Here is a 25550-nt window from a genome sequence, read left to right as displayed (position 1 = left end):
GCTTTGTGTGGCAAAAAATCGTAACGGGAAAAGCTGATATAACGTCCTTGCTTCCACATAAACAGAATCGTAAAGGAAAAGTGTGAAACAAAATTTATGTCCTCAAAAAAAAGGGGAGGGGGGCTCACCAAGATAGATAATAAATGGAACATATCCCCAGTGGAAGATCGTCTTGGCGATCCCGACGACCGTCTGTACTCTCGCCTTCGTCTCTGGCCTCATCTTTACCATCTTGCTGGGTTCTCTGCCGTCCGTTTGGTCCAGAAAAACGGGAAGAACTGAGGAAGATGTTGGTGTCCTGTTCGTCAGACGAATCGCTGAGTGAAATTAGGCTGTACCACTACGCAAATAGGGGTGCTACCTTGGAAATTCATCTATAATCCACCGGCAAATTCAAACTAACAAAGACAAACCTTCTTGCAATATAATAAGTATCTCAAATATAAGATTTGATTAATATCCTGTTTTATAGGAGTCTTTTATGTAAAATATTTGAGTCATTTGCTCCGAAATTCCCCATACATGGTAGAGTCCATTTTCAGCACGTGTAGGGAAAAAACATGGCTGCCTCCATGGATGAAGAAATGGCGATCGTGCAAAAAGCCGGGGCCAATCTGGTCAGCGAAAGGCCTGTCTTCTCTCCGGACTCAAGGTAAAAACTTCAGTATCTTTAAGATTGCTTAGCGGCGGTTTCGTGCCTGATATTTCCGGTTACGCAGTTGTTTGGGGGTTGGATTGTGTGGGGGAGGGGGGCGGAAAGTTTGGACTTGCAAACTACAACACGAAACGTAACAAAAACTTGTAAATTGCTTAGGTTGCCTTTAAATGTTATCACAAGAAAGGAGATTCGTCTCAGATTCGGGTACTGTTTTTGTTGTTGTTGTGTTTGCGTTTTGACACCTTAATGTATACATTTTGTTATGTATATAGGTAATAAAGCCCAAAGAAACGTGGCAACTTTATCCCCTAGCAGATTTTTGAGGTACTGCAGTATTACAGGCCAACACTTCCTTACTGTTATAACAGCTGGTGTGCCTGGCGAGGGTAATGGCTTCAATTTGAGGCACTCGGGTCGCTCGAGACTTGTTGAGCATGACAAGGATACGACTATGGCATTATAAGAAATAAAAAATATCACACAAAGATTATGTGAATTTCTTACGGCCGCGTTGGTACACCCGATCCCTCGATCTCGGAAGTTAAGCAACGCGCGGTCCGGATAGTGCTTGGATGGGGGACCAACCAAGGACGTCCGGATTGCTGTAGCCTCACGATGTTTTCCACTAAATCGTCTTCCGGGAGGGACGTAAAACGGGGGTCCCGTGCTCGAGGAGGTGCCTTGACCACGTTAAACAGCCTCATTACTCATACTTGGGGTACCTACTGGCTGGCAAAATGCACCAGATGATTATTATTGATTGTTTATTTTTTGTACAGATATGTCCTGTGCTGCTGTGGGTATGTGGTGAAGGTGTTCAGCCTGGCCAGTGGGGAGTGTGTCCGGGAGCTGGCTGGACACAAGGACTTCATCACAGGGGTCAAGATCAACCCTCACAACCAGTTCCAGGTACAAATGCAAAATAACTCCTCAAAATTTTCAATCAAGAGAAGAAAATAGACTTTAAATTGCCACTGTTCATATTTCTAGCTGAGATGGTAAGTAGAGAGAATGATATGCAAATGAAAATGTTAATCACTGCTATTTTTCAGGCTTTCACCAGCTCCTTGGATAAAACAGTCAAGGTGTGGGACTATCCTGATGGCAAGCTGCTTAAGGTAAAAATAGGGTTACATGTTAACATCAGCAATTAAAATCATGCTGTCTCCAGTGAATTCCCTCCGTCATGGGACAAAAATTTGCTTGTGGTTGGGGCAGACAAAAATTTCACCCAGTCTGTCCTGAAAATCTGAATTTTATAACATGAAATTGGTGAAAATCAATTTTTTGTAAGCTTAAATTATTTAAAAGAAACATTTAACATAGGCTCCTAAACATTGAGTGGGACAGAGAAACCAAGAGGTCATGGCTTTGAATTCTGTCTGTTTAAGTTTGTTATTGTGCTATAGGAACTCTGTTTTTTCCTCTTGTTCCATTGTTATTGAGAGAATAGAAAAAAATTCAACTACTGAACTCCTGATTTCTCCTCAGACTTTCAGTGTTGGCTTCCCCGTTCATGCCTTGTACCTACTTAAACAAGAAGAGGAAGCTGGGTATGCAGTCATCAAGGGCAAAGGTATGGTCTACTTGTATGATAACTAACACGTCACTTAAAAGTACCGGTATTACATGTACTTCTAGTAAGTGTAAGGTATAGTTCATGTATGTAAAGTTAATATCTTCTGTATGTTGTTGTGTTCAATGAGAGATTGTACGCAACTGCCATTACTTTGATGCACCCTTGGCCAAAGAGAAGGGAAGAGACTTGGTACTAGTAGCTATAAGAGTCTATGGCTGCCTATGGGAAAGGATGTTAAACTGCATGGACATAAGGCTTCATAAATCAATTGACCTGTATTTCAATCTTAAATCTTCTTGTTCACCAGTAAGTCACAAGGGTCTTACTCTACCTTATCACCATTTATAATCATTCAAAGAAAACAGGGTTAAATACAATATGCCACAGGGTTAATATGCCTTTCTGTGCAACACAACTCTGACATCAGCTCCTTTGTTCATTTTTTCTTCACAGGTAGTGTGTTAAACCTTATCTGGTTCAGCTGGACCAACAGGAAAGGGCACACCATCAGGGTGGAGACCAGGGAAGTTCTGAAACGTGTGTCAGGTCAGGAGAAACATCTGGCCTTTGGTCCTGAGGTACATAGGAATCAGTTTATATCAGTTTTGAAAAACAACAACAACATAGATGATGCATGACGAAATTGTATTCAGTACACAACATGTGCCAAAAAGCAGTTACTCAAGCAACTGGATATGATTTTGGAAACGGTCAGACGTTTCAACAAGTATCCACTAGTTTTCGTCAGTGACACTGAAAAGATCTGGAAGAAAGCCTTTTATATTATACCCTAACTATGAATGACAATTTTAGATGTCCAATAGGAAACATTGTAAGACAATTTCAGACTGAAGACAATTTGGATTCCAATAGAACCTGGATGTCTAACCTTCATTGTGTATGACTTTTAGAGGCAAAATGCATTTTTATCAAGATGGTTTCTTTGCTAAATATAAAGAAATTGCAAGCATTGTCTTAACACTCTTCCTGCTACATGTGCCGAAGGCTACCTTTCCAGGCTAAAGGCTGATATTTATTTACAATCTTCTTTTTATTGTTACTGTCGGTATGCCAGCTAAGATGTTATGTCATGTTTTTCTTCTGTACTAACAGTTGTTCCATATCTATTTTCAGGGCTCCTTTATTGCTTCTGTTACATGTAACAAGTTGACTGTACTTTTTACAAAGAGTGAAAAAGTCAAAGAGTAAGTCACAATTGCATTTCTTTACATGAAATAATCTATGGAAATACTCCTATGTAGTAATTTGATTCCTTGATATACACATGAACGAACATATTTCGAGGCCTTTTCTATGATATATGACGTTAACTAGTTTAATTGATCTTTAATGACCAGAATACATTATACCAAGACTTAAGGTGAAAAGTTTTCAGTTCTTCCAAGTAAAAAGAAATAAAAAGGACAAAAAATTAGCCCAGTACACCTCAGACTCCTTGGAGATAATCTTGTGATTTTCCTCCTTTCTTCCAGATTTGAGAGACCCAAAAACGAGTTCCGGTGTGTAGCATGCCACCCAACAGATGCCTGCATTGCTACAGGCATGCAGGATGGCAAGATCTTCCTCTGGTAAGTGGAAAGTAACCTGATTAAATCTAGTGGCTCTAGCAGTCATCAAACAGGCTCCTTGACAGTGTGGTCAGAGACAGTACTGAAAGTGGCCTTCAAGCTTTTAAGACTTGCTACCATCACCACATTTTCTAAATGTAAGTACGCACATCAAAGCACAGTAAAAACCCAGCACACTTGTTGAGAAGAGTAGGGGTCCATCCGGGTGGATCAAACCTTACTGTCCAGTCTTATGCAGCTTTAACCAACTGTACAAAGCTGGTGTGTTAAGCCTAAAGGCAGTTTAATAGTTATGTGGAACAATATCTGACATTCTAGCATGTCAGAATTTGAGCTATAAAGTTTATGGTTGCCATGGTTTGAGCAGTTGTGTTTCTAATTGAAACTGTCCTGTTTTTCTATTTTGCATTGAGTTTCCACAGTGACATATCAACTGTGCTTTGCACCCCAGCTAAGATCTGAAGGCTGTATTTGAACCTCTAAGACGTTCTATGTTTTCCGCAGGAGGGGACTGTTTCAGAAGAAGGAAGTTGTGAGGACCATTTACCACTGGCACACCCTTCCTGTGGGGGATCTGACCTTCTCACCTGAAGGTCAGTTAATGCTGTCAATCATTTATGTATATCAGTTTTGTAGCCAATGAGATGAAAGTCTTCAACCAATGGGATATACATACTACAGCCATATGTTTGTTAGAACACTTGTAAGCTCTCTGAGAGGAGGATTAACTTTCTTCCTGTTGTATCACTCTGTAGCCAGTGCATATTTGATGTTTAAAGGCTACAATGGTGTAGGGAAGGGTTAAAAGTAAAAACACTTCGCTTTGAATGCATTTATAGTGGTACAAGACAAATAAGTGAAGATCTGATAGACAGACTGAAAACATTACCCCCCTTTTCATGGAGGTAGATGTAATAAGCATTTTTATGGAGGTACAATGTAATAACATGCTTGACTACAGGTACATACCTGATGAGTGTAGGACAAGAGTGTGTGCTGGTACTCTGGCAGTATAACACAGAGAAGAAAGATTTCCTACCCAGAATGGGATCACCGCTGTGTTGCATCAGCTCTTCACCTGATGGGAGTCTGTTAGCTGTCAGTCAGGTGGAAAATGGTGAGAGTATGTTGTACATGTATATATGTGGCTCTTCTCAGTGTTTTTTCAAAGTAATAGAGTGTTAAAATCATGGGCCTGGATCAGTGGTGGTCAAGGGGTGCACGTGGGTGCCATCCTCAAAAACTTGTTGAAACCATTTTACTTACCTTATTCTACCTACAAAATTTTGTCAGTTATATTTTGTATGAAATTTGCTACTTATGAATTATGGGACTGTATACATTACTTGCTATGTCTTATGTGTCATTTTATAATTCATTATGATAGCTTTTTTTTTTCTGTGTGTTGTTTCTTTCCAGTGGTCCAAATAGTTACCAGGAGTAATAAGGTGGTACAAGTGTTCCAGGGACTCACTAGAGGTGAATTCTTACATTTTTTTATAACATCATCATCATCATTATCATCATTCACTGCATTCTGCATCTATAGTCTTTTAGCTGCATTCAGTCTTTCTTCACCTTTTTCTACTGTGCTTTGAATTCTGCAAGCTTCCTTAACTCCTGGAGTTTCTTGGAGTTTTTTTTATAACATAGTATGGTGAATAGTAGCCACCAAAAGTTAGTTATTGTTTGAATAGGCTATAAAGCTCTATATGCATGTTTGTACTAAAATCAGTGTCCAACCACTGGCTCAATGCTGCTTTAAGACATAGGGTTTTAACAATTTGGAAGGTGGCAGAGAGGTCTAGTGGTTATGGTTGTTAACTTAAGGTTACTCATAAGGGAGAGAATCACTCATGTGGAACCGATTTCCGAGTTCCCCCAAAGTGGCCAGGCCAGGCCTTATCAGATCTTGCCCTGCTGGCCTGGGCGGTGACAAGCTGTACCACCTGTGGTGCAGAGGTAGGGTCGGTCGGGTCGTATATCATGCTTGGTTTCTTTGGTTGAAATGCAACTTGGAAAGCATAATACCACTTTATGTACCAAATTACTATAAAATCAGAGAGGTTGTGGCACAAATCAGCGTGTATCTACCTTTCCATTGGAATATTTCTCGACCTGTATGATGTGGGCCATGAATGAGTGAGTGACAATACTACAGGTCCAGGACATGCACACTTGATCAAATATGCAGGGAAACTCCAACATAGAGGAGATAGGCATGCTTTTATATCTGTATTAAAACTTATAAAATATGATTGAATTTTTAAGCATGTATTAGTAAAAACATCTACACACCTATTACATGAAAGTAAATACACAAAACACCACGATTCAATAAATCTGTACTTATTTTCTTTCCATCTTTGGATACATTTGGTATAGCCCACAGTAAGGAGAAAACTACAGCCAATCAGTCAACAGACTGCCACAGAGCTTCTGAAAGGCTATAGTTCTCATACAAACACAATACTATTACATGCTACAGAGTCTAAAACTTCTTGGACCTTTTTAGTCATATAAAATACCTAGTATTGTCTTTTCTTTACAGTGTTTTCCACAGTTTTCAGTGGTAGCTCTTAGTACGTAATCCACAACATGTGTGTGGATAGCATGCCGGGCGGAAGAGGCTTGCTTGTCCCAGGGGTTCTCCTAGTGTATGTGATTGACACCTCATTAACCTTCGGGAGGATTCGGGGAGGATTCGGAGAGCCGTAAGCCAACAGAAACCTTTCTTTTTGGGACATTAATTCTCGGTATTCCTTGGGGCCATGCCTTATATGGAAAGACCAAGTGGTGATTAGTAACATGTAAGCCGAGTGCCTGCAGATTTGAATGAGGACTCTGTGAAAGCAAGAGCTTGCCACACCGCGCGAAGTTTTGGAAGAAAATCAAGCATTTTTCCTTGATTTTCTTTTATATTTGGTAAAATATAACTACAATAATACAATGAGTACATGTGTTGGTACATAGGTTATTGTTTGTGACCAAGTTTTTGGCAAGTTTTGCATGTTTTCAGGCACTATATTTGTCCCAATCGTATAGCGGCTTTCTATCCCGGAAGTTCATTTTTGATGCCATTTTCTTAATAAATTATCCATAACCTGCCCAAGATATCAACATAGTAGAAATTCTAACATGTTTTTATGTATTGTGTGTGAATTTCATGGGCTTAGGTTCAAAACTGCAAACGCTAGAGCGTTTAGAAGAGACTAAACCCCTGACCCTCCCAGCGCGGGGTCACAAGGCTTATGAGTAACCTTAAGTCTGGAGGTTCTGAGTACGAATTCGTAAAGCCCCCATCACAAATCAAGAAGTCAACCGAGCTTGGCCAATGCTCCAAAAAGCTGGCATTTTTGGCCAAATTATTATGACCAATGTCCTGGCGATTGCTAGGGCTTAGGGCGATTTTGGGCAACTTGTCAGACGTACATGTTTTTCTTTTCTAAACCTATAACTGTGTTTTCTCCAGTTCACATCCCCCAGTTGATCAGATCTCCGAACCCTGTACCTACTGGACTCCTGATGGACCCTCGCAGTCACACCTTGGTACTGAACGGGAGGCCTGGGCATCTACAGTGGTACAACCTCCACACAGACAGACATCTCTACAATGTAAGTACAGTGGTACAACCTCCATACAGACAGACATCTGTACAATGTAAGTACTGTGGTACAACCTCCATACAGACAGACATCTCTACAATGTAAGTACAGTGGTACAACCTCCATACAGACAGACATCTCTACAATGTAAGTACAGTGGTACAACCTCCATACAGACAGACATCTCTACAATGTTAGTACTGTGGTACAACCTCCATACAGACAGACATCTCTACAATGTAAGTACAGTGGTACAACCTCCATACAGACAGACATCTCTACAATGTAAGTACAGTGGTACAACCTCCACACAGACAGACATCTCTACAATGTAAGTACTGTCATAGTTGTACTACATGTACCTGCATGCAGAAACTCTAAAGCTAACTTCAAAATTTTTAACAAGTTATATATGACAATATTTCTCCTCTTCGGGTCATCAGCCAGTTTGGTCAGCTGGACTGCCTTTTCCTGACCACTCCATGACATTGCTAATTCATGATCGATGGGCAGATTTCTTGTTAGAATTGGAAGGGTAGTAGACTTACAGTAGTACATGATTTTACAGAGTAGTGCTACATAATTTTACAGAGAAATGGCTACATTTCTTTGTTTGTTTCTGTGTATATCCGCCTCAAGGCATAACACTCCAGGTTTGTGCTGAATAGTACAAGCTGCATATCGAGACATAATTATTTCTTACTCCACTCCAAAAACGCAGTCTAAAGCCAGAGTGATAATCTGTTCCACTACAGCTTGACATTGTGTGGCAGAACTTTGTGAGTAGTCGCAGACCGTGGGAAGCTCCTGAAGTCATCTACACGGAGATCGAGAGGACAGCGTTTGACCAGAAGGGAGACTGGCTGGCCACGTTGGAGAGAAGGGCAGATGGCTTGATGGCAGAAGAGATCAAACTCAAGTTCTGGAGTTTCAACAAGGAAAAACAGAGGTCTATAGTATGCTTTACACATTTGTTGTGTAGATTTAGCAGCTTTTCCTTTATCAAGCACATGGCTTGCCAAAATGGACACATCAAGTCAAATCACAGTTACTATGATGTATACTGTCAAACTAATGTGTATCTCTGAATGCATGTGTGTATCCGACAGGTATACAAATGTCTGTCTGTCTGTCATGTCTTTCTGTGTCTGTGTTTGTTTCTGACTTTCTGTCTGTGTATGACTTTTCTTGTCTTACTGTTTGAATCAGATTCTGTGTACTATGTGTACAAATGTATGTGTGTGTACATATAGAACTTTGTCTTTCAGTTAGTGTGTCAGTGTGTATATCTGTGTGTGGATGTCTTTCTGTATGTGCCTGTTTGCCTGTCAAATTGTATGACTGTATCTCTGATTCCTAAAGTATCTACATTGTAAATTAATGCAGCGCTAGCACTATGATACAGCCTCTGTGTTACTATCTTTGTCTGCGGAGGTGGAAGAGCCGCAAAGCAGTATGAGTAAGGAAGTGAAGTCAGCCATCTCTGATTGCCTTGTTATAAATGTATGTACAATTTTCCATTTCCCAGTTTTGAGTTGAACACCACCGTGGACTGCCCCCACCAGGGAAAGGTCAATGCCCTCGTCTTCCAGCCTCACTTTGGCGCAGACCTGCCCCCCACGGCTGTCAGCGCAGGGGATGATGGGAAATTTAAGATCTGGACTCTTGTTGATGACACAGATATTTACAGTAAGTGTAGACTTTGTGTAATATTATAGAGACCATTTGTGGCTGGCAAGGTGGCTGTGTGGCTAGGGGTGTTGAAGAATCTAAAGGTTCTGAGGTTGAATCCCTCACAGGGATCAATGTTGTGTACATGTAAAAGTCACTTAAAGGGACATAATGTAAAAATAAAGTCACTGTTTTCGGTCATTTCTCTACATAATGAGTTGAGTCTACCTTATTACACTGCACAGCAATATTTACAACGTATGGATACGACTTTGTTGAGCCGTGAGGATGTCTTGAAATATGTGCACTTCCCTCCGCCGCTTGAGTTGTCCGCCATTCTTTCAACTCGCCGGCGAGCCAAAGTGCGCTTTAGAACGCGTTCGGTGGTTCGCTCGAATCATAACTGAAGTTTGTTAAAAGTCCCCGCTAAGCTCCGAAGATCTGCGACCGCAACGGTCGATTCGGAAATCTACGGTCGGCTTACTTCCGGTAGGCTACCCGGAAGTAAGTAAATTTGGTCGCGGCTTACTTTGGCGTCGTTAATTAGCACTAGAAATGTGATAAAATGACGCAGATAAGTTAGAAATAAGTTGCAAATGTCAATCTGAATGGAGATTTTCAAGTTCAAAACATTTGAAATTTTGGCGCCATATTTCTACATTATGTCCCTTTAATACCTATTTCCTCACTCAAATCAGGTGAAAATGAGGGCCTAACTTTAGCTAAGGCCATGGAGTATTTTAAAAGGCACATCACACCTATCATTTAAGTTGGAATCCATCCCAGTGTCAGTAAATCAAATTTACCTATCTGGTCTTTTGCAGCCTGCACAATACAAAACTGGTATGATATGCATTAAGGCCAAATACCAGTTATTTATATGTAACTATACATGACATAGATGTCATACCTTAAATACATTAGAAATTACCATACATTATTTTGACATTCTCTACCCTATGTATATTTAATGGTAAATTGTATTTTCCAGGAGAGAATGTCTGCTGGACATGTGACTCGGTTGGAACATATCGCGACCTTGCAGCCAAGGACGCAGCTTTCTCAGAGGACGGCTCGCTCCTTGCCGTGGCCTTTGGACAGAGCCTTACCATCTGGGACCCTTACACCATAGACTTGAAGACAACCTTCTGTCACACCTTCTGTACAGAAAAAGACTGTATCAGGTAAGGGTGCAACTATCCAACACTTAAACTCTTGTACATAGCAGCTGCTGTGTTTTACTTTGCTATTGTATGCATTTCTCATTGAATATCTTATTACTGGACAAGAGTGACTTAAAACCATGCAAAACTAACTTGTTGGGTTCTGGGCAATTGAATTTGAGCCAATTTGGTCCATATTAAAGTCCTAAATGCCTACATTGTATCTCTTTTATATTTTGACCACCTACTCCATAGCCAGCCTGATTAAATGGCACTCTGACTCTGCAGGGAGGGGCCAGTTATAGCCATGGACAGTAGAGTTACACAGAATACTCCATTGCTTTTCTACAAAACTGCATGAGCCAAAAAATTAGATTGGAATGGCAGTTTGATGAATATAGAAGCATTTCTTATTGTTAACTCCATGTTTTTCTTGATTCTCCAGGCAGGTGAAGTTTGGACACGGCAACTGTTGTCCCTACGTCATCAGTACCACATCCTCGCACCTCAGTGTGTGGAACATACTGTCATGTTCATGTGAGTGTTCGTTTCTTTGTTCGTTAGTTTTAACCTTTGTTTATTCATGAGAAGCTCAAATTGTCCTACATGACAGTTTTCATTGAAGTCTTGAGGGAGGTACAGGTCATATAAGATATAACTACATGGAGTCCTAAAATATCTATCAACATAGATACACATGGTACAAAAACATATACCAGTAGAAAAGCTCAGGGTTCATATTTCAGATTTGGTCCATACATGTCTCTTGCAGTGCCTGTGGGTTCTTCCAGACATTGTTGGCAGTATGGCATGGTCGGCTGATGGTCCTAATTTTTACACACAGGAGGGAAGGTTAAGCCTGGAGTTCAGCCTGGTCAGATTTCCAACAGTTGCAAATAAAAACTTGGCATTAATTGATGTGATTTAAATGTCCAAGACATAGTATATGTATTATATGATGTTGACTCTTGATACTGTCTCCCCCAGTACTGTGGACTGTATCCTGTGAGTGTGCAGTGTTGGTGGCAGACCCACTGTCTGAGTACATGGCTGTATTCTCTGCAACTTCAGACTGTGAGTTTAAAGTTTAAAAAATTGAAATGTTTTGACCTACTAATATGCATTACTCTATTTACTGCAATGTTTATTCTAGCAATAATACATTGCATGGTTTGTTACTTATTGGTAGTAGTAAATGTAAGATAAGAAGGGTCTACTTTTGACAACACGTGAAGTAAAAAAAGTGTTGAAATGGAACTCAAGGTCTAAATATATAGCTTAGTAATAAATAGTAAACTTGTGTCAAATAAATCTGGTTAAATGTATGATATTTTTTTATTGTAGGATATTTTGAGATCTAGCATTTTACAATTATGTCATTCAAGGAAACACTTCTGGTCTTTCAGTTATTTTGTTACATTAAATGTGTATTTTAACAATTTTTCTTCAGTATAATTGATAAAAACCAAACTTTCTTTTTCTACACGTTAGTGACAGTGTTCAAGCCATCCAGTCCTGACCCAGTCTACATGCACAACAAGGTCGTGGAGCCCTCTGTGGTGGCTGCCATTTTCTTCCCCAAGCAGAACCAGGGAGCAGAGGAGCAGACAGACGAGGCCCCCTGGCAGAAACGGTCGGAACTGTACTTCATGACTTACGATCAGGTCAGTGTCAGCACATTGGTCAACTTAGAACTTAGTAATTTAGTTTTAAAAACAAAATACCTAAATGTGCTATGATGTATTTTTTAATACATTTTTTCTTAGTAATACTGAATTTATTTTTCTTCACTGGACACTTTGAAAATAGCATTTCAACAACTTGTAAAATGTGACAAATATATACCTGGTGTATTTGTTAAAGTGCTTTATGCTTGAAAATTCCATAGATGAATTGTTACCCCATCTTTTCTTGTTCCACAGGATCTTCTGACACTGCAGAAAGATGCTCCACAACAAACAAGGAAGGACATGACTCAAGTGGTAGGAGCTGTTTGTGTAGTTTGGAATAAGATAAAAGAGTGAACATGCATCATCTATATATTATAAATTGTATGCCCATCATAGCCTAGAGTATTGTACTGACAGTACACTTACATCTTGACCCAATTGTAATGAAACGCTCACACCCATACACACTTACTGAGGGTTAGATGTGCTTGCATGTAGATGTGGAGGCTTGATGATAGCTCGCCAGCAGCCATTAGTTTTAGATTTTTTGACTTTGTATAATTTCAGGAGATAAAGACCATCCCCTATGTTGTCAGTCCATAATCCCTACTAATCAGCATGGCAATGCCATCTATTTGTGTTCTTTCCCTCTATATTGTGGAAGCATTCTAGAAACATCAGTTGATATTTACTCCCTGTACCAGTTGAGTCACAATCCTATGTTTTTATTTCTTAAATCCAGGACCAGTTGGAGTCGAACCTGCCCCCCACCCCATTCTCCATGTACCTGAGCCAGGTGAGACAAGGTAAGCAGGAGGAGGACAGCCATGCCCTGGTCCAGCACGGCACACCTGGATCTGTGGCCATTCAGCAGGTGAGAATAGAAATTACATTGTACATGGTGTTTAAAATGTCCAAAAGTGAATAGGTAGAGATTTGTTTATGAATAAGCAAATTAGCAAATATTATGAAATTCATGTGAATTTCATGGATTATGGGCAAATTTTACAGAATTAATCCAATCCACTGCTAAAAGCATACAAATTTTACTGATTAAAATTTAACAGTGAGTTTTGCAGAGTTGTAATACTTGCATACTAGTAAAACTATGAATCCCATAGAACTTCAAAATTAATTATGGTAATCTATTGGGTCGAAGCCCTTTCGCATACGAAAATCTCATTAAAACATGTTTTTCAAGGTCTCAGTTCTGTCTTTCTAACTTAATTTTCGCGGTTTTTGTGACAATGGGAATTGGCTGACGGAAAAAAATTTTGAGCTGGCTAGAGCTCTGGACTAGGTACATGATGTAGGTAGGTACATGTAGGAGGCAGAGTATCTCACTCAGGTGTTACTGTTATGTTGTTGTAGATGCTCCAGACACCTGCCCACGTGCTGCCACCTGTCAGCACCTTGTGCCAGTCTTTCCTCCAGATGCTGCTGGTCTCCAAGTCATCTCAAGAAAGGTATATATTACTTGTTTAGGTATAAATCTTTAGAGCTTCTGAAATTCTAGAATCATTCCATGCTAAATAGCCTTTTGTAGTCCAGCTTTAAATCTTTGTTCATCGCACTCTTTGTTAAGTGGCCCTTGTCTAAGCTTAAGAAAGTTATAACTTATCAGTTTCATGTCATGAAGAGTAGATATTTGGATGGATGGGATGGAATATTTTTCCATTCCAACAATTGCCATAGAGGGAGGAGTCCAGAAGATGACCCTAGTATCATATACAACTCTTGAGCAACGGCAATACAACTGATGTCTTGGTTGGCGTATTGAAATAAGACATTGAAATAAGACTTCATTGCATTGTGAAAGATAAGTGTTGAGACACTATAAGAAAAGTCTCATTGATACATCTTTTGAATAGGAAGCAAATATGATCATTACTCATTGATATGCCCTGTTAGATCTACATGTATGAACATTTCTCTTATACCTTACAGGCAAGATGATGAAGATATGGAGTCGGATTCTGATGAAGAGGAAGATAACAACCAATCAGAAACCAGCGATTCTGAAATGGAGGAGGATGCTGCCACTGGTTCTGCCTCAACTGTCAAACAGTCAACCAGCCAATCAGAGAAGGACAGTTCATCACATGACCAAACTTCCAACCAATCAGATTCTGGGAAGATGCATATGGAAGAACTTAAAGAGTTATCAAGTAGTGACCTTTTATGGATGAAGAGAATCTTCTAACAACATCTGGCAACTTCTACACATGTTCAGACTGGAGAAAATAAATTCTTTTATAATTCAGTTATTTTAGTATTGATTATGAGAAGTCAAAAGGAAGAATGGATTGATTATTTTAGTCCCAACTGGCATCAACTTAACAAAACTGTTGACCACTTCGATCTGTGGTTGTATTGAAAGTATTAAACCAAATATGATATTTCTACTATGGTGGTATCACACTATCAGTCTTTTTCTTCTTTAGATTTTGATAAGGATTTTAATCTTAACCTCACCTTTGAGATAAGAATTCCTATTTCCCCAGAACTATTGTAGAGTGGAATATGTTATCACCAAGCACAGTAGGGGCGTCTTCTCTGGATAGTTTCAGAGAACACTTGCATATAGATGTGCAAAAGTTAGGTGTGACGGATCGTTCAGTGTAATATAACCAGCTGCTGCCGCGCCGCGTGCCTGCGAAGCTGGTGTGTTACGCCGAAGGGCGGTTATACCGGCTATATAGATACAGATACAGAAGAACTACTTTCTTGCTGTAAATGACAATTTTAAGGATCATGAATTAATAGCAATGACATAATGAGTAAAGTGTATTCCTTTTTGAAGGTCAGTGGTCCAAAACTTTGTCATATCAGAGACCTGAACAAAATTATGTCTGTATTTGCATAAAGTAAGTAGATCATCTCTACCCAAAGAACACAAGTTAAAGTCTTCTCTTGGCAATTAAGGCCATTAAGTAGCGTTTTGCCGTGTATCATAAAAATGAGACCCTAATTCACATCATTATGTCTACTGATGTTCACCAACATATGTATGCTGCAGACATAAAATTCCCATCATTTGCTATTCTTTGATCAAAATTTGACAAAGAATTTTCTCCTTAACTATCATTATGCAAATTAGTTCTTCATTTGCATAATTCACATCTACCAATAGTTCCATTTTTCATTACATACGTCAGATGTTTGTGAGTCCTATTATAGAATGTGATAACAATCTCTAACGTGGACAAGGTAACATTATAGGACACCACTAGTGGCACTCCATGCTAAATATTGGACATCTGTTAAGATATTTCCTTAGAAGCTGTAGAAATTGATTAATTTCCCACTTTCCACAAAACACACACACACACACACATGCACAAACGTGCTTTGATTTCATTTAGTAGCAACCAACATGAAAAACCACAAATGGAGTCTTCTCTGTCCGTGACGTAACGTTAGATTCATTCTTGGCTGAAAAGGTTTCTTTCCTGAGGCGTTGCCAAAAACAAACTAGTTCTCATCGCAAAGGTCAACGACCTTTCATATGTGAGAAAAGTAGTTTCCGTTTCTTCTCAACCTTTAGTGGTGTTAAGTTCGATAAGATGACCTTGAATCTTTTCTTAACGAGCATTAAAAGGAGTTTTATCAATGACATTACATTACACCAAAGGAATGCGCCCAGGCAGGTCAAAGTTCACATCAGGTCACATGACCCAGCCGCCATTTTGTGCACCTCCCATTTGCACTTCCTCTCCCCCATGCCAATTTCCGCGCCGAGAAAGTCGCCGAAAACTTGAGGAACAAAGATGATCCTTCTGGAGATCCACAACAGGATAGTCGAGGATACTTTACGACAGAAGTTCGACAACGCCTTGGCCGGGTAAGTCGGAGTTTTCCGAAGAAATTCGCTCGTCTTCCGGTTAGGGTCGCGAACGAACCATCCCACCGAGCCGGTTTACATCTCGTGATTTTTTTTCGGCGTTTGTAAATGTTGTATTTGTACAGCTTAAACAAACAAAAGTGTGTCTTCAAGCTTTTACAACTATACTACCATAGTAATAGTACGTAAATAAGCTAACATAAGCACGGAAATTCAGATAGAAGTGCATTTTACAGCCTTTTTTGGAGGGGTAATAACGTTGGAGAAGCAGGTGCCATGTATGTAGTATAGGGTGTGGAAGTTAGTGGGAGGGGGGCACACATCCAGGAAGTACCACATCTGAAAGCGTGATTTGTTGTGACGGATTTCTTGACGGTCACGTCCTAAATTCCTGCTGTGACGTTATCTCTTTGCTACAGGAACAAGCCGGAGAGTGTGGATATCACAATAGCGGGTACGTTTGTCAGCACATTTTTTCTTCTTGAGATTCTGATCATAATTTTGTTCTAATGAAAATCAAACAATTGTATATAGTAATTGATAGAATTTTACTCCAAAAAGGAGTTACTCAAGCAACTGGATATGATTTTTAAATGTTCAGATGTTTCAGACAACCCCCGGTGTCTTTCGTTAATGAATCTGACCGTTTCCAAAATCATATCCAGTTGCTTGAGTAACTGCTTTTTGGCGTATCTTATTACCTGGAAGTCTAACCGTCATTGACATACAGAATCTTTCTCTCAGTATGTTAATATGGAATTGTGTTAATTTTTTGGTGATATTTTGTATTATTTTTACCTTAATGTACTTTTTTTTTCTAAAATGCCATGCTGTAGTTCAACTACTAGTTGTTAATATTGACACAGATATAAGCACATTGAGAGAGGTAGGCACCCATGCCCCTGTAGGATCCAACGTTAGATCTACTGTGTGAGATGTAGTGATTTTTGTATTTTCAGATTTCGATGGCGTCCTTTACCACATCTCCAACCCTGGAGGAGACAAGACCAAGGTGATGGTCAGCATCTCTCTCAAGTTCTACAAGGAACTACAACAGCATGGCGCCGACACCCTTCTACAGAGAGAGTATGGAGCGTTTATAACAAGTGCAGAAAAAGGTGATGCTTAGAAGTTAGAGGACTTGTCAAATGCAGAAGCTGTTGTAATGGATCCTTTCATGTAGTGTGCATACATATGTACATAGTCTTTTGCTAAGTGACCCTGCTTACTTTAGTATATAGCTACCAAAGGGGACTTCACATAGATCATCAGTTGTCTTGTTATGATATAAGTGGCATTCTTATGGTAGTTAGTTTCTTAACTAAATCTTTATTCAAGCCGTTATTCTAGTTAAGGAACAGTGAGTAAACTTAGAGCTAGACCCCGGCACTTTCCTTTCAACCTACAATTTAATCATACTTACTTAAAGGAAAAAAAATATAGGCACCTTAACTTGGTGATGTACAGTAACAGTTAGTGTTCTTTTCTTCAGCAGGAAAAGATAAACACAACACGCCTAAAATAGACTATTTTTTCTCTGTGCAGGTTATGATGTTTCCATATTGTTTGACTTGGAGAACGTCCCTGAGAATAAGGAAGAGGCAGTAAAGAAGGCTGGACTCCTCAAGAGGAACTGCTTTGCCTCTGTGTTTGAGAAGTACTTCCAGTTCCAACAGGAGGGCCAAGAAGGGAAGGAGAGAGCAGTCATCAACTACAGAGATGATGAAACTATGTAGGTCTTTAAAACCCTTCGTGAGCCCCATGCTAGTGATGCATATTGTAGAATTACTAGTTAAGAAATTACTACATATTTGATATTCTCTGTCAGTCTATGGATATAAAACTGATACATACTTTGATACATGTATTTTTGGAAAAGTGCAAATATTTTATGGAAAGTTATACATGTAGATGGTTAAGAACAAAATGTAGGATATAAACACAAGATTTTTTTTGTAAGTCTGGAACTGGTTCCTGATACTAGTTTTTTTTAAAACTAATAAAAACCTAAATGTGTTTAGAGGTCCAATGTACAGATACACAGCACTAGTTTTTTATAACAAAGTGTTTTTCTGTATATCCATAGGTATGTAGAAGCCAAGGGAGATCGAGTCACTGTCATCTTCAGTACAGTCTTCAAGGATGAGGATGATGTAGTGATCGGTAAAGTCTTCATGCAGGTGAGTCATAAACTCATAACATGGAAAAGTTGTGTTAAGACTCCTTAGAGAATAGAAGAAGAATAGGAGACATGATACAGCTTTTTAAAGTGGTGAGAGGTCTGGAGAGAATCCCTCTATAGAGTCTTTCTTTACACTTCAAGCTGGAAGTGCAATGTGAGGTCACAGTTTCAAACTTATCCTCTGACTAGCAAGGAGCTTTGGCGTTTAGACCATGAGAAGTAAGAAAATATAATCCTGTATCAAAGCAAATTCATCTCTTCCTGAAACTGTTGGTAGAGTTTTAAGTCAACAATAACATGGGCTGCGATAGTCAGTTTGAAACATCAGAAGAGGAGATGTAAGGGTAATAATTCACTACTTTTGATTGTGCACTTAATTTTCTTTTGGGTGCAGTTTTCTTCAGGTCTTGGACCAGTGCAAGTTGACCCCAACATTTTTTCCGTACCCATATAATAAGTGCAAGCTCCGTTGCTTATACAAATATTAGTCTAAGAGTACGTCTAAGCTCAGTAAGGTTGTGATAACTTACAGCAGGAATTTGAACTAAAGAATCAAAGAAAGTTCTGGTCTCTGATCTTAATAGTGCAAGCTCCATTGTTTGTGCAAATGCAAAAGTAAACACATAGGAATCAAGGAAATCAAAGTAGTACACACAACTTAAAGTTTGCTGTGAGAAGCTTTCACCAGGCATCCGCCATGTTTTCTTCAAGTCTAAAGGGTCTCGGTTCAGTGTAGTTGATGTGAATGGCCTCTTTGACACCTCTCTCGAACAAAAGTAAACATAGCAATATTGTGTATTTTGTACAAAACTAAACATGGTAATTTTGTCGTACCTTACAGGAGTTTAAAGAAGGCAGGCGAGCGAGCCACCAGGCTCCGATGGTCCTGTACAGTCACAGAGAACCTCCCCTGGAACTGCAGGGTACGGACGCTGCTACGGGAGACAACATCGCTTACATCACCTTTGGTAAGGGTCTTTTAATGTTAAAATTTCTGAAACAATGCCTGGCCAGAATTTGAGGCTGTAGGTTTTGTAGCCCTGCGTGGTCCTGAAGGCACATATTTGTCCTGTCTTCATGTAAACTCTGTACATTTAACTGTAGAAACTTGGTTAAATGAAATAAAGTCTCCTCTACTTTGCTCTCATTATTTTCTGGAACTGTTAAGTGCCAAAACATTTAAACCCCTACCGAAACTGGTCATTTTCTACTTGGTCCAAAATCTGGTCCACTGATTTTTTCAGTTCTGTTTTTATGGGCTGGCCCCTTATAGATTTTGCCACATAAAGAGATGTCACGTAATAGACACTTTAGTTGCCCAAAACCACATTCTGCGGTTCATAGTGTCTAGTCTTGATGTTTGCCTATTCTGCCTCTTCTCCAGTTTTGTACCCCCGCCACATCACCAAGGCTGCCCGTGACAACACCATCAACCTGATCCACACCTTCAGAGACTATCTCCACTACCACATCAAGTGCTCAAAGGTGAGGGGTGTCAGTAGACTCATCTATTAAGACTAATCCAGGCCTTTAGCCAGGCATTCGCCTGTGGGTCTTTTGGATGCCTGTGCATCTTTTGGACCTGCTGTTCATAAAGTAATACAAAATTGGACACACTAAGTGTCTTTAAACTGGGGAGCAGATCCTCTGCCTTGCATAAAGTTCTGATTGACCCAGGGTGCTACTAGGTCTTCCACTGTGACCTCTCTGACAGTAATTTTGCCCGTCAGAATACCTTAGAATGCACCATTTTAATTTAAAATCCTCTAAAATACACCGTGGAAGGTCGATTGGATGTCTCAAGATCCCTCTACAATACCCATGCCAATAGTAAAGTTCTGTATGTGTTGTGCTTAAATGAAAGGAATGTACTTCATTCAAGGCCAGGAAGACTAGTCATGTGTAAAAATTGGTACTAGACTTGGTTGGGAGGAGAGAGATTGGCTTTGCTTTCCAATACTGTGCCCTAGACACAGTGGATAGCAACCCACTTTAAAAGGCTATGGAACTAACTTTACCTTCTAGTGTTGCTGAAGAAGAATGATGAATGTCACTCGAAACATCTAGAAGTAAATCTCCATTTTTTATCTAGTTGTGGAGATTGAATAGTATTTGAATATTGTTTACCTGGATGTCTGACCTTCATAAACTCATCTTCACCTCTACCTTGTGTTGTTTGCAGGCGTACATTCACAGCAGAATGAGGGCCAAAACTTCCGACTTCCTCAAGGTGCTGAACCGAGCCAGACCCGAGAACAACGTCAAGGAAAAGCGGACCATCACGTAAGGACAAACTTTTCTTCAGAATGTAGTACAACTCCTTGCTGTCTTCAGGGCCCTATCCTGGGACAGAAATTTGCTTGTTGGGAAGGACACAAACTTCACACCATCTGTCCCCCAAAATCTGAACTTCAGTCCATAAAATTGATGAAAATGTATTTTCATAAACTTAAAATGACAGATTTTACAAGGATATTCAAGAACATCAGCTCCCAAACAATGAGAAGGACAGAAAGAAATTTAAAGATGGAGACAGCCCTGCTACAACTACTAGTACTTATTGATGCAATACAATATGAACCAGTCAGAATTGCCCCAAGGAATGTGACAGACGGTCACAGACACGTTGGTAGAAATAAAGCAGTGGTTGTGTAAAAAAGAGTCTCCTTCTTTACTAGTACTGATGTTATGAAATATACCTGACACCTGTGAAGTCTAAACTCAGAGAGAGAGAGAGAGAGAGAGGGATGGTTGGAGAGAAAGAGAAATGTAGTATGCATGATAATGGTTGATTACAAGTGATAGGCTGACGTTTAGATAAATGTCTGCCTCACTTATACCTTTTGTAACATTTTTTATTATCTTTGATTCTAAATTACATTTCACGACAAAGTATTTGTATCCTTCATCTTTTATTAAGGCTTGACTTTCCACAAAAGTTCTTTATGAATTGTTAATAAATAATCATCAGTGACATACATTGATACTAATAATGGTATTAAAACAAGTTGGTACTTTGAGATACGTAAAATGTAACATTTCTTTTTGTTTTGTCTTTTCAGAGGAAGGTCATTCCAACAGCGCAACTAGCTGTAGACGCACAGGCTGTTAGAAAAAAAAAGAATTAGTGTTCTCTTCTGATATTTTATACTGCTAGCATTTTATAATGAATTGTATCAGGAAAATCATCTGATTCTTTATGTATCAAACCTTTATTTCCAAGTCTAGAATATGATACTTGCATAAAAGAAATCCAAAGTCACATAATATAGCAATTATAGGTCATGAAATTATGAATGTTTTTTTTTTTTTTTTTGCTCGTGTAAGAGCTATCATCCCCATTTTGCCTTGCCAATGGTGTGGTCTGTACAGTTCGATGTATGGTGTGGGCCATAACACTGGAGAAGTAGGGGTGTCCAGGATATAGAGGCAGGAAGTACATTTTAACATTGAAACACCAGCTGTGATAGCAGCAATGCCCATAACCAATTTTGCATTGTCCAATTATAGCCCAGATGCAAGCATTAAGATATCTAGGTGTGTGTTAATATGTATGATCAAGATTAGTGTGATCAAGAAGGAAATCATTTGGAAAATCAGCTAATGCAGTGCATTTTTAATTCCTTTCTCCTCATAGCAAGTATGCCTGGATATATACAGCTAAAACCTGGCCTTAGTTCTACAGTCACTGCCAAAAATGATTTTGGCATCTAGATTTAATTTCTTTGCTATTTATACGAATGGTGTATAGTATTAGAGTAAGCGATTAATGGACAATGTTTGCGGCTATGAGTATGAGTATCTTCCAATAAAACTTAAAGTAGGTACCGAAAATTCTCGGAACAGAAAAAGTAGATCTCCAATTCCAATCTAAAGTGTGCTGAAAATGTTTAGGAGTTTAGGATTTCTGAAAAATTTTTCCCCTTGCTCCGATCTGTAAATCTTTCACTAAGTCTTGATTGTCAGAGGTAGGTATAACTAGGTGAAGGAAGCAACTGGTATAGAAGTACATTAAGTGACAAGTGTATCCGATGTGCTGAATTTCACACAGCATTTTCATTGTGTAGGGCAATGGATGTATAAATTATGCAGTTAAGTCATAGTCCATGCATTGTGATGGAGTAGATTTTGCATTACAATACACGATAGTACCACAAACTTAATAAAATCTCCAAAGTTTAGCTTTAAAGCATTACCTTTTCAATGCATTTTGCAGTCATAATCTAACCCATTTATTGCAACTATTGCACATTTTGGTCTGGCACTACCAGACATTCTACATGCCGTACTCTCCAAGCAGAGGTTTGGCACTGTTTTTGACATTTTTAGTCATTTTTATCTGGCTTTCTGTTTTGTGCTGATTTCTCTGTCTTGCAGCCAAACCTCTGTTGTCTGGAGGATGTGAAGAAAACAGCACAAAATAGAAAGCCTGTAATTGTCAAAATGCCTAAAAACGTGTCAAAAAACAGCCATAGCCGAATTTCTGCCGAAGGTCTATGTAAAAGTAAGAAGTAACATACTTGTTCCCTCATATTGTACTTCCACCTTTTGGCAGCTTTGAATTTGAACAATACACTGGAGTCTTTGCATTCACTTTGAGTTTTCAGAGGTAACGGTAGTTCAAATGAAAGCATGATAAAACCTCCTTGCTCAAAGACACAAGCTGTAGAACATAAAATATGCGCATACATAATGAGGTAGATCATGAGGTAGGTTGTAGACAGCCCTTATTTGGTCATTCCACAGGTCCTGATAGAAGGATGCCGGCTATATTTGTATATCTTCTATGTTGCGTTGTATGTGGCACAGTTGACAGAGCAATAAAACTATTCCAGGCGTACATGTAGGTTGTGGGAATGCTTTATTTTCTTGCCATTGTCCATTTTCTAGTCTCTACCAGACTCCGGGTCGCTGGAAAAGCCATAGAAATGGAACAAAGAGAGGAGTAAGCCGCCCAGAGAACTGTAGCCGGCAAGTCGCGCGCTGTTCCCTAGCCGGCTATAGTTCTCTGGCCAGCTTACGCCGCTATTTGTTCCATTTCTATGGTTTTTCCAGCAACCCAGAGTCTGGTAGAGACTATACATTTTCCTCTATTGTGTCAAAACATTCAGTATTTTACATCTTGAATGCAACTGTACTCTAACACCAAGTTACATATACTCAAGCAAATTGATATGATTTTGGAAACACATTTCAGATGGCATCCACTGTCAATGACCCTGAGTAAGGTCTGTTGAAAAGCAAAAGCTATCAATTGCTGTGGATGAGTTGAACAGAAATTTTGATACAGATAGTCCATTAACTTACTCCAATAGGAATAACAAATAAGATGCCATATCAACCATATTACAGATGATAACACAGTGTTAGTGAAACATTCTGATGTGTTTTTCCTTTCTATACATCTTTAAACAGTCTTCTACAGTTTAATCCATCCTACAACCATAACACTTACAAACATAGCAGACGAAAACACATTTAGGAACTTTTAATGTGTAGTAGAACAACATTTATTTAAATATATGGGACCATCATCAACTGGGCTAGTTTATTTTAACCTATACCTTGTTGACATGTTTCACTTATTATCTATACATGTACATCTCTGGCAGCCACACTTTTTGTAATCTGTTGGACAATTTTGATAATGCAGAATTTTCACACAGAAGCAATGGCCAACATGGATTATGGCAGGATTTTTTCCTTAACAGGACAGCTGACTTTTGCACAACATGAAGTATGAACAGCCATCTTACTACAGACTGTATTAGGTATGCCCTGTTTCCCATTGCACAATGATTGTAAGATGAATGTACCTGGACACTTACCAGTAATGCTCTTACACTATATAAGGCACAATTATTTTCTGTGAGATATGCTTTGTATACCTTAATTCATGGAGCTGTTCTTTGCAAAATTTTCATTTTTCTTCCAAACATCACATGCTGAAGCCTTCAATTTTCTTCAAATTTGTACAATAATTGAAAAACTTTCAAATATTTCTAAAATTGAAATTTGGCATGTTACATTTACATGTACTATCATAGCTTTGAACAACAAAGGTTTTGAACTTCAACTAGTATGCAACTACATGTCAATATTGAGCCTAATTTCTTAAAAATAAGACTTTATTTTACTATTGATCATAACATATAATACCATTTTGATACTGTAAATATTTTACTGTACAATTTGTGATCACAAACACAGTACCTTACCTTTTCTTACAAAATCACTATATCATTATTGTAGATATATTTTTCTGAGAAGGGATGAAAAGTATCTTCATCTTTGAAACTTCAGGACCATGTATGTGACAAAGAAGACAAAGAGAACGAAGAAGAACATGTAGAGCCAGATCTTGTTGTGTCCCGCCCTCGCCATCCTCTGTAGCCGCCCCATGGTGGCTCCAAGCAGACCACCTGACGAGTCAAAGTCACTGTCCTGCGAAAAAATGTCCAGAAAATTACTATAGCAACGAGGCAATCGGAGATGACAGATTTTGCTGTGACGTGTTGACCTTATTGAATTAGTTGTTCTTACTCATGAGCTACTGTTTTTACTACGACTAACAAGCCAACAGAGCGGAGCTTATCAGACATATGTAACTCACCATCAAATTCAGCATCTTGTTTTGCTCTCGGACTTCATTTCCAATGTCAATTGACAACTGTATGTAACAAAAACACATGTTAGACTACCATACAGAAAAGTTAAATAACAGACTTAGACCCCAGGTAGTGTGGTGAGGTGAGTGTATTACCACTGAGATAGCCAGGACAATACCCTCACAGCCCTAGTACACCGGTAATAATCTAGCCCTCTTCCTTTCCTTATTCAGTGCCTCAGACAATACTTAAGGCTGACGTAAGACCCTAGTTCCATCAGCCTGGAATACAGCCTTGTAAGCTTTGGTCTGCTCCCAAGGTTTCGCTCCCACAGGTTGCATACATGTATATTGAGAGTGGACCAAAGCCAACAAAGCTGGAATCCAGGCTACAGTTCCATCTCTTCTTTTCCTGCCTTAAACTCTAAGTACCATGATGTCAGTCTCTCTACTAACACTTCTAGAATGATTTGGCATACAAGGCATATTCTTACAGTGTAAGTTACACCAATCTACAATTTTTCAACAAGACCAAAAACATAAAACTGGGTATAACAAATCACTAGTATAGCAACATTTGGTGCAACTAAGGCATCTAAGGGAAGCAGAATCTTCAATACAATAAAGTAAGCTGCCTCAAACAAAAGAAGAAGAAGAAGATTTTAGGCAAGTTCTGTACCGATTTCAGGGCAGAGACTTTGTCCTTGAGTCCATCCACCAGATGTTCGTTCTCGTCTTCATACATCTGATGTGTGGCCTGGCCATACCCTTCACCTATGGGGGAAGAAGAAATGAATGAATGAAATTTGAAACAAGCTGTTCTTAATTAGTGTATGCTGATAAAATGTCATTGATACTACAGACAATCAGTGCCAACAATCTTGAAGAAGATTAATATGACACTTTGGGAGTACTCTGCTGCTGGTGCAGACTGCCTCAGAACTTATTCTATGTGTGCGATTGTCCATTATCCAAAATCAT

At 39.2% G+C, this 25550-nt stretch overlaps 3 protein-coding genes across 3 annotated transcripts in view; 2 read left to right on the top strand and 1 right to left on the bottom strand.

Moving 5' to 3' along the window:
* The first annotated feature begins 478 nt into the window (after positions 1–478).
* Positions 479–14322, top strand: LOC118424972 (WD repeat-containing protein 75-like). Its single transcript, XM_035833783.1, has 21 exons — positions 479–652; positions 1438–1567; positions 1711–1776; positions 2150–2234; positions 2691–2815; positions 3372–3442; positions 3731–3826; positions 4331–4419; positions 4788–4943; positions 5246–5305; positions 7299–7441; positions 8188–8381; positions 8961–9121; positions 10095–10287; positions 10712–10803; positions 11254–11340; positions 11758–11930; positions 12180–12248; positions 12679–12810; positions 13308–13402; positions 13884–14322. Exons 1-21 carry the CDS (start codon positions 561–563, stop codon positions 14137–14139), a joined length of 2565 nt encoding a protein of 854 aa, XP_035689676.1. The 5' UTR covers positions 479–560; the 3' UTR covers positions 14140–14322.
* A 1270-nt stretch (positions 14323–15592) lies between these two features.
* On the top strand, positions 15593–21285 carry LOC118424740 (actin-related protein 2/3 complex subunit 2-like). Its single transcript, XM_035833468.1, has 9 exons — positions 15593–15780; positions 16200–16234; positions 16740–16898; positions 17326–17512; positions 17867–17960; positions 18804–18930; positions 19347–19447; positions 20145–20245; positions 21025–21285. Exons 1-9 carry the CDS (start codon positions 15707–15709, stop codon positions 21050–21052), a joined length of 906 nt encoding a protein of 301 aa, XP_035689361.1. The 5' UTR covers positions 15593–15706; the 3' UTR covers positions 21053–21285.
* Positions 21286–23153: 1868 nt separating this feature from the next.
* Positions 23154–25550, bottom strand: part of LOC118424769 (BET1 homolog) — a 5145-nt gene continuing 2748 nt past the window's right edge. Inside the window, exons 2-4 of the mRNA XM_035833504.1 lie at positions 25249–25343; positions 24576–24632; positions 23154–24406 (exon numbers count right to left, since the gene is read on the bottom strand). Of these exons, the coding sequence (XP_035689397.1) occupies positions 24248–24406; positions 24576–24632; positions 25249–25343 (311 nt within the window). The 3' untranslated portion in view covers positions 23154–24247. The remainder of the gene's footprint in view (positions 24407–24575; positions 24633–25248; positions 25344–25550) is intronic.

This window comes from Branchiostoma floridae, chromosome 10 (assembly GCF_000003815.2).
Source record: "Branchiostoma floridae strain S238N-H82 chromosome 10, Bfl_VNyyK, whole genome shotgun sequence".
Classification (NCBI taxonomy): Eukaryota; Metazoa; Chordata; class Leptocardii; order Amphioxiformes; family Branchiostomatidae; genus Branchiostoma; species Branchiostoma floridae.
Note: the sequence above shows the minus strand (reverse complement) of the source record. Positions and strands in the feature narration are given on the sequence as shown.

Bases quoted from the DNA above. Each gene is read 5' to 3' on its own strand.
- LOC118424972 (XM_035833783.1), top strand. From the start codon at position 561: ATGGCTGCCTCCATGGATGAAGAAATGGCGATCGTGCAAAAAGCCGGG. The intron at 8,382-8,960 runs GTCTATAGTATG...TCCATTTCCCAG, and splicing joins TTCAACAAGGAAAAACAGAG to TTTTGAGTTGAACACCACCG. The intron at 9,122-10,094 runs GTAAGTGTAGAC...TGTATTTTCCAG, and splicing joins TGATGACACAGATATTTACA to GAGAGAATGTCTGCTGGACA.
- LOC118424740 (XM_035833468.1), top strand. From the start codon at position 15,707: ATGATCCTTCTGGAGATCCACAACAGGATAGTCGAGGATACTTTACGA. The intron at 16,235-16,739 runs GTACGTTTGTCA...TTGTATTTTCAG, and splicing joins TGTGGATATCACAATAGCGG to ATTTCGATGGCGTCCTTTAC. The intron at 18,931-19,346 runs GTAAGGGTCTTT...CCTCTTCTCCAG, and splicing joins CATCGCTTACATCACCTTTG to TTTTGTACCCCCGCCACATC.